Consider the following 9,131-nt stretch of genomic DNA (forward strand, 5'->3'; position numbering starts at 1 on the left):
TGTGTGTGCATGTATGTGTGTGTGCATGTATGTGTGTGTGCATGCATGTATGTGTGTGTGCATGTATGTCTGTGTGTGTGCATGTATGTGTGTGTGCATGTATGTATGTGTGTGTGCATGTATGTGTGTGTGCATGTATGTGTGTGTGCATGTATGTGTGTGTGCATGTATGTGTGTGTGCATGTATGTGTGTGTGCATGTATGTATGTGCAGTGTTCTCGCTGCTCCATTTAAGCTTCTGCTTAATTTCTTCAATTTTGCCGCCCTCCTTTCACACGTTCCCCGCCATCCTTTATTTTTGAGCGCCCCTCTTTATTTTCCAGCACCTATCTCCGCTATTTCCAAATGCACACTTTTTTCCACACAAAAAACAACGATCAGTCTGCACAAAGGAAACAAGCCGCGTTTGGTACGAAAAAGGAATTGACGAAACATTTACGACAGTTACCATAACGTAATTTAACAGTATTTTTAATAGCGTCTATTTTGTCCAATATCTGTATCCATTTGTATGTTTGATAGACACAATAAAAGTTATATTTTATGTAAGCAATGAAAACATTTTTTACAGATTCGACAATTTCCGATTGAAAAAAAACCCCTCTTATTTGGCGCCAAATTTGTCACGTGATCAGAACAGTCATTCTGTCTTTTGTTTCCACTAACTATCGTTTGATATTTTGTCCTCAGTTGCAGATATAATTGGTTCTAACTGATGATTTTTACTTTCTGTTATTCTGTTTATTCAGCAATTCTTTATAAAATATTGTAAACTTTTCATTTTGGGGGATATGAACGCTTATAAAAACAACGGAAGTGGTAGTGTTTATCATTAAAATCATTTATCTTGAGTGCCAAATAATATATACACCGCCTTTACAAAAACGAAACTACTTTTTAACAGATGGCGATAATATTTTATCACAGCGATCGATTCATTCGATGAAGATTGAAATAACAAAAATGAATCTGACATTAGGAGATCACTTTACAAACATCTTTATTGTTTTTCGTATATCTTGAAATCTTTATTAAAAATAATATTAAAACTTTGATTGGTCCAGCAAAACCGGAACTGCCCATGAATGTCAGACCAATATCATCTTCGGTTCAATTAAAAGACGAGTGGGTTTTTTTATAAACCTTTTTGCACTTTTTTGTAGGCAAAATAAGGAGTATGTTTTTTCACAAAGTCTGCCAACACACAACAATATGGTAACCAAACTACTCCACCCCCCCCCCCCCCCTCCCCTTTTTTTTTTTGATTTTTGTTTATTGGTGGTTTTTTTTTTTTTTGAAGGGTGTGGTGCCGAGCGGCCGCCCTCCTTTAATTTTCACCCAGCGAGAACACTGTATGTGTGTGTGCATGTATGTGTGTGTGCTTGTGTGTGTGTGTGTGTGCCTGTCTGTACGAGTGTGTGTGTCTGTCTTTACGTGCGTGCGTATATACATGTACATGTGTGTGTGTGCTTCTAGACTGGGCTCACTCACCAAAGGACTGCTGTCTGTACACTCAAACAGACTGTTGCACGCTGGGAAGACGAATGTTCCGTTGTCGGGGGCGACGTCGTAGGAAGTGATCCCGTAGGCTCCGAGCCTCTTCCTCTCACGCATCAATCGCTCCTCACGCGACAGCAGCCCTGTTGGCAGCGTCGGCTGGAACGAGTCCAGCAGGTGTTTCCATGGCAACGAGTTGCAGAGGGCGCCGTGCTCGTCTGAGTACCTCGGCACGTCCACGTACAGCAGCGTGCTCTCGCGACCTTTGACCGGGACGCCAAGGAAATAGAGTCGCGTGGCGTCGCCCGTTTCCGTGGCGATGGTTCGGAACGTGAAGCAACTCGGCACGGTGCTCACCAGCGTCGTCAACAACTTCCTCGTGTCGCGCACGCTTCTCCGCAGCTCGTCCCACGACTTCTTGCCGCTAGAGGGCGCCTGTGGCGGCGACCCCGTGCAGAGGTCGTAAGGGTCGACGGTAACCTCAGAGGCCATTTTGATTAAGTCGAGTTGGCTGTGGTCGAAACATTTCTCGTCGGAACAAACTGATCGCTGATTGGAACCTGAAAGAAAAAAAACAACAACTTTAGAACCTTTTTTTCACATGCATGGTTTCTTGGCACTGAATGCGGAAAATGGACATAAGTGCCCCTAGCTACTGGGTGATTAAGAGTTGGATTTTATATTTTATATACTATTAAACTTCAACATATTTGAGCTCTCTTACTACACAATGTATATGCCTAATTTGGAACGGTCGATCTAATGGAAAGGGTTAGGAGCTACGAGTAGGTTTGGATATTAGCAGGCCGAGAGTAGCTCAGCGATTAAGACCTGGAGGTATATTCTGGGCTAGCCTGTTTTATACCCCGGGGTATATTCTGGGCTAGTCCAGTTTATACCACAGGTATAGTTTGGTGTGAGGTATGACTATTTGGCAAGTGAGGTACTGGGTGATTTTTTGGCTATTAAACTGGTCATAAGTGCCCCTAGCTACTGGGTGATTAAGAGTTGGAAACTGGACACTGTATTTCATATACTATTAAACTGGACATAAGTGCCCCTAGCTACTGGGTGATTAAGAGTTGGAAACTGGACACTGTATTTCATATACTATTAAACTGGATATAAGTGCCCCTAGCTACTGGGTGATTAAGAGTTGGAAACACTGGACACTGCACAAGTTTCATATACTATTAAACTGGTATTTCATATACTATTAAGTGCCCCTAGCTACTGGGTGATTAAGAGTTGGAAACTGGACACTGTATTTCATATACTATTAAACTGGATATAAGTGCCCCTAGCTACTGGGTGATTAAGAGTTGGAAACTGGACACTGTATTTCATATACTATTAAACTGGTCACAAGTGCCCCTAGCTACTGGGTGATTAAGAGTTGGAAACTGGACACTGTATTTCATATACTATTAAACTGGACATAAGTGCCCCTAGCTACTGGGTGATTAAGAGTTGGAAACTGGCTAAACTGGTCACAAGGTGATTAAGAGTTGGAAACTGGACACTGTATTTCATATACTATTAAACTGGACATAAGTGCCCCTAGCTACTGGGTGATTAAGAGTTGGAAACTGGACACTGTATTTCATATACTATTAAACTGGATATAAGTGCCCCTAGCTACTGGGTGATTAAGAGTTAGAAACTGGACACACATATACTATTTGGATATAAGTGCCCCTACTAGTTGGAAACTGGACACTGTATTTCATATACTATTAAACTGGACATAAGTGCCCCTAGCTACTGGGTGATTAAGAGTTGGAAACTGGACACTGTATTTCATATACTATTAAACTGGACATAAGTGCCCCTAGCAACTGGGTGATTAAGAGTTAGAAACTGGACACTGTATTTCATATACTATTAAACTGGATATAAGTGCCCCTAGCAACTGGGGGTGATTGGACACTGTATTTCATATACTATTAAACTGGACATAAGTGCCCCTAGCTACTGGGTGATTAAGAGTTGGAAACTGGACACTGTATTTCATATACTATTAAACTGGATATAAGTGCCCCTAGCAACTGGGTGATTAAGAGTTGGAAACTGGACACTGTATTTCATATACTATTAAAATGGACATAAGTGCCCCTAGCTACTGGGTGATTAAGAGTTAGAAACTGGACACTGTATTTCATATACTATTAAACTTCAACTTACTTTAAACTTCACTTCTCTTCACTGAATATGCATTAAAAAAACTTTTTTACATAAATAAATAAATAAATATTTAAAAAAAAGCCCTGTTATAGGCAATCTGTTTATACATGTATGTAGATAATGTGTAGTCAAGGGGAATAACTTAACACTAGGGTAGGTGGCGTTGTTCTTAAGCTAAGGCCTCATTGAATGGACAAAATTTCAAAATCTTAAATCTGGAACTGGAAGTTGGTTCATAAGATTGTTATTTAGCAGTTTTTGGTTACATAAATTAAATTCAGTCTGGGGCTGGATGTAGCACAGTGGTAAAGTGCTAGCTTGACATGAGGTCGGTGTGAGGGGTGCAACGATACGGTCAAAACCGTATTGCGATATAAGAAACTGTATTGCAATATGTATTGCAATACAGTTGATATTATTTAAATTTAATATTTATGGGGTTGGTTTTTTTTAATGAAAACAGAAGGCATAACGTTTTAATGATCTTTATTAGTTTCAGTTGTCAGGCTAAATGTTTTAGGTCATATTTTAATTTTTTAACACAATACTAGTCTACTAGAACACTGGTGTGACAGTGTCAAACTATTTATAAATTGTCACATTTGGAAATCCTTACTATCGGACTTTTCCGTTGCTGCTCGCTTGACACGGAAATGTACATATTGAGTCGCAATATTTCAGCAGATCGACCGAAACAGAGCCGAGGTATTTTGAACAATCGACCGAAGTATTCCGAGTTCAGTGAAAAACAGCGAAGTGTGATTCTCATTTGTTGGTTTATTTCTTTGAAGATGATAGCCGTAGTCGTATTCCAACGTAAATGAACAATGAATGATAATGTGTAAGTAACAAAACATTTATTTGTAATTATCGTTAACTGGTTATTATCATTGGACTTTTAACACGTTTTGTTTAGAAGTTAGAACCAAGTATAACCGACCTATCACTTCGTATGCCAACAAGTAAGCCGACTACTCTTGATGTGATTGTTACATTTCCTGTCATCACCAATTAATAAAATGATGTGTTTTTTGTTTGTTTGTTTGTTTGCCTATTTCAAGACAAATAAGATAAGGACAAAAAATAGCGTATAAAAATCGCGATACGCAAAACTGTACCGCGGTTCGTATCGAGCTGATCAATTATCGCGGTATACAAGTACACCGGTTTATCGTTGCAGCACTAATCAATGGCTGTGGTATGTGCTATCATGTCTGTGGGATGGCGCATTATAAAAAAAGATCCTGTGTTACTAATGGAAAAGTGTACCAAATGTTTGACATCCAATAGCCGATGATTAATAAATCAATGTGCTCTAGTGTCATTATTTAACAAAACAAACTTTAAATTTCTCCAACACTCCTTCTTTGCCAGAATTTTTTTTAAGAGAGTGGCAAGTTAATCGCCTTGCAAATTTTGTATTATTATTTAATTAAACAGATTAAAATTATTTATCTTCTACAGATTGCAGGGGACAATATATTTTTAATTAAATTAGGAAGGCAGCGAATTTAACATGAACAGGGCTAGCTCTGGCAGTTGCAAATTTGTAAATCAACTGGTGAATTTTATTTTAATTTGGCAAAATAATTTCATGAAATAATTTAGATTTTGTTACAAAATAACTGGATTTCTGTAATTTTTTAAGTTTAGTAGATAATTTGGCGAAATGTTTTGCTGACCCAGAGCCAGCCCTGTGTAAATCCAACATTTTGGGTCGGAAGTGTTGGAATATGAGACAGAATTCCAAAATATAAATCTTTAATAAATATTTTTTATAATCATTATGGTGGAATCCTGAACCCCTCAATTTGATGCCTGTCAAATAACTGGAAAGGAAAGAAAATGTTTTATTTAATGACACACTCAACACATTTTATTTACAGTTATATGGCATCGGACATATGGTTAAGGACCACACAGATATTGAGAGAGGAAACCTTCTTTTTCGATAAGCAGTAAGGGATCTTTTATATATGCACCATCCCACAGACAGTATAACACATACCACGGCCTTTGATGTACCAGTCATGGTGCACTGGCTGGAGCGAGAAATAGCTCAATGGGCCCACTGATCGGTATCGATCCCAGGCCAACCGTGCATCAAGCGAACACTTTACCACTGGGCTACCCCCCCCCCCCCCCCCCCCACCGTTAGGTAACTGGAAGTCGGTTCACTTCAGAGTTTGAACTTAAAAGTTTGTCTCTTACTGCATTAAAAAAAAAGAAGACTTTGGCAGCAAATAAATAAGACTGAAAGGCATTTTCCGGTATGTGGACATATTTTAAATGTACTAATGTTATATATATATTGTCAGATAATATACTTTATACCAAGAGTAAACATTTTGCCATAATTGAAGAGCTTTACTGATGGCACATAGGTCTACGGCAATTTATACCTCAATGACGGCAGCCATTAAGTTCGAGCCCTGTACTCAGGGCTGCAGAAAGTACTCGCCCACTCGCCATTTGGATAAATTTAAAAAATGCAAATACCAGTCCGACGATCTATTGGTATTTTTTATTTCGTTTCCCACCATGTATTCTTAATAAGGTTTTTACCATTGTTTTTCGGTATTGTCAAGATCATATATTTGGAATATAAATTGTATTATGCTTGTAAGCCTAATATATAAGATTGACAATACCAAAACACACTAGGGTAATAATCTCTTTATCATATAATGTCAAGCTTAATACATGTTTTTGTAAACTATACACGCAAATTTAATTCTGATCTGCCATTATTAGATATTCAAATGACTTAAGAATATGTGGCACAGTGTGAGTGTCTTTTTGAATGGAAATGACGGCAATGTCATTTTGGATGTCCTTACATCAAAATAAACTAGTGCTTAAAGTTACCTAATCCTTGCACATTTGTACCATGGAGAAATTATTCTGGGACTGAGTTCGACCCATACCCCTCTTCCAATGGTTCAGGTAGTTTTAGGGATAGGGTTAGTGTTAGTGTTTAGAGCCTTTAATATAGAGGAGTACGGGTCCGACTCTTTTCTAATTCTGTATTCACTCACCACCCCTCATCCCCCAACACTTTGGGGTATTAAAATAATACAATTAACTTAATTTTGCATTGTCACTGCCATTGATGATTAAACAGCAACGAGTCTGAACGACGTGGTCACGGTGGTGGTAAAGTCCGTAAATAACTAACATTAGGCTGATTAGCACTAAAAAGTAATAATAATTTGCTGGGGTGGGGGTGGGTAACGAAGTCCTGGCACAGTGGCCGGTAGCCTACACCACAATGATCATGATCAACACATCATTACATTAACATTTTACACCATCACGAACGATCATCCCATTCATGGTTGATCGAGTTATGGAACAACTTGGAAGGAATGGGCGACTTTACAGTTCTCTTTTGTGATAATTAAACTTATAATTTGTAATATCGTACAATTACAATGATAGTCTTGCGTCTGATGTTGTATTCAGCCCAGTTGTTGGACATTTTATCTTAACATGCTGTGTTCATCGTCACAAAACATTTGCGATTTATACCTAATAAGTGCCCTTTGTCAGAGGTCAATGTTTTGCAAAACACTTCCGGATCCGGTTCATGTGAGCCCTGGAGGTTATGTCAAAACACCGGACTTCTATAGTGCAATACATTAAATAGCTCGTCACCTCCATCCCTACCGCTTATTGATATTGATATGTGGGGTAAGGCTAGAAAAAAACTCTGTGTAATGCTTTGACAATCGTCGACAATAAAATGGTCGCAAAATACTGTGTCTAAAATATGGGTCCGACTATTTAGCCTACCCCAATATAAAATATGTCAAGACCCCCCAAAGATACACCCAAAACACCATCAGTACACCACCAAGATACCCTAAGACTCCATAAATATTTTTAAAATGAATTAAAGTGTACTATTTTATAAAATATTTAGTGGAAAATGAAAAAAAATAAAAACAATAAGCCTTAATGACAGTCGATAGCTAAGGGAGATAACCCACATACTTGGAGAACCGCAGCAGTGCAGTATCTCCATTCCTTTGCTCAGAGCGTTCAGTAACAATTAAATAAACATAATCATAACCATGTATCCAGGCCACACCACGAGGAGATACTCTTTGCATGACCATTTTTGTAATTTATTTAATTTTAATTTAAAAGGACTATCTTGAGTTTTCCTCCCCAGCAAGATTGCGTTTCACTCTACTGAGTCATTCTGCAGTAGGCTAACAGGGCAAATTGGCGTCCCCTAACTTTAGTACTGAATAACTCGTTAAAACAAAAACTTTCAAGTAATATTTTGTTTGTGTCATCTTAGCAAACAATTCGTTCTATTATCTGCACCATTTTGAGATTGTAAATTATATCTCTGGCATTTTGTTGTAATATTTCCCTGAGAAGGTAGTCAAAAAGCGGCTGTCCTCATTGTTGGTTTCTAATTTACAAGGTAGCTATTAAGTGTAACCAGTACGTATTAAATTATATGTATTTTGTCAAAAAGTCCCCATGAAACATATTATCGTTCACTGCCCAAAAGAACTTGTTAGCTACTAAATATCTTTAATAATCGAAGTGTTTAGTTTAAAAGATCCATGTCCCCAAATTCCGTGTCATCTACATCACAAGATGAGCCGCTGGCAAATCATCAACATACATCTCTACAGCTTCGGATATGTCGATATGTTCATCCAGTTGGAACCAGACCCAGTAACTTACTGGGTGTTGTCTGCATTCCGGAAAAAAAGAAAGAAAGAAGTGTTTTATTTAACGACGCACTCAACACATTTTTATTTACGGTTATATGGCGTCAGACATATGGTTAAGGACCACACAGATTTTTTTAGAGGAAACCCGCTGTCGCCACATAGGCTACTCTTTTACGACATGCAGCAAGGGATCTTTTATTTGCGCTTCCCACAGGCAGGATAGCACAAACCATGGCCTTTGTTGAACCAGTTATGGATCACTGGTCGGTGCACTCACTCAGGGTTTGGAGTCGGTATCTGGATTAAAATTTCCATGCCTCGACTGGGATCCGAACCCAGTACCTACCAGCCTGTAGACCGATGGCCTGCCACGACGCCACCGAGGCCGGTCTGCATTCCGGAAAACTGGGAATCAAGTTCCGCTATGATGTGGTCTGTAAATGGAATCAGCATGTATCGTTTGTAGCATTCCTCCACACTTTCGGCCGGTGTATTGCTACGGTGAATCTAGCGTGTATTGATACGTGGTTTGGAAGGTACAACATTTACTTTTGCCGCCAGCTCTTCCGATTGCTTGACGATGTCATTCATGACTTCATATTATTTCTTCGCATCCTGAAATAATCCTTAACCTCTTGGACCAGCTCGTGAGCTTTGAAAATGTCCAATGCTGACTTTTATAATTTGACTATGATGCCTTCCAGATGAGCGAGGGAGTAATATACAACGTAAAATGTTATAACAAATCCAAAT

General features: G+C 38.7%; 1 protein-coding gene across 2 annotated transcripts in view; it reads right to left on the reverse strand.

Annotated features, from left to right (window-relative positions):
• Window positions 1-7,231, reverse strand: part of LOC121373617 (dipeptidyl peptidase 9-like) — a 52,925-nt gene extending 45,694 nt beyond the window's left edge. Inside the window, exons 1-2 of one of the 2 annotated variants that reach the window (XM_041500316.1) lie at window positions 7,109-7,231; window positions 1,492-2,057 (exon numbers count right to left, since the gene is read on the reverse strand). In XM_041500316.1, coding sequence (XP_041356250.1) covers window positions 1,492-1,989 — 498 coding nt within the window. In that variant the 5' untranslated portion in view covers window positions 1,990-2,057; window positions 7,109-7,231. The remainder of the gene's footprint in view (window positions 1-1,491; window positions 2,058-7,108) is intronic. The other variant, XM_041500317.1, reaches the window with a different exon arrangement.
• Between the last annotated feature and the right edge of the window lie 1,900 nt (window positions 7,232-9,131).

This window comes from Gigantopelta aegis, chromosome 5 (genome assembly GCF_016097555.1).
Source record: "Gigantopelta aegis isolate Gae_Host chromosome 5, Gae_host_genome, whole genome shotgun sequence".
Taxonomy (NCBI): domain Eukaryota; kingdom Metazoa; phylum Mollusca; class Gastropoda; order Neomphalida; family Peltospiridae; genus Gigantopelta; species Gigantopelta aegis.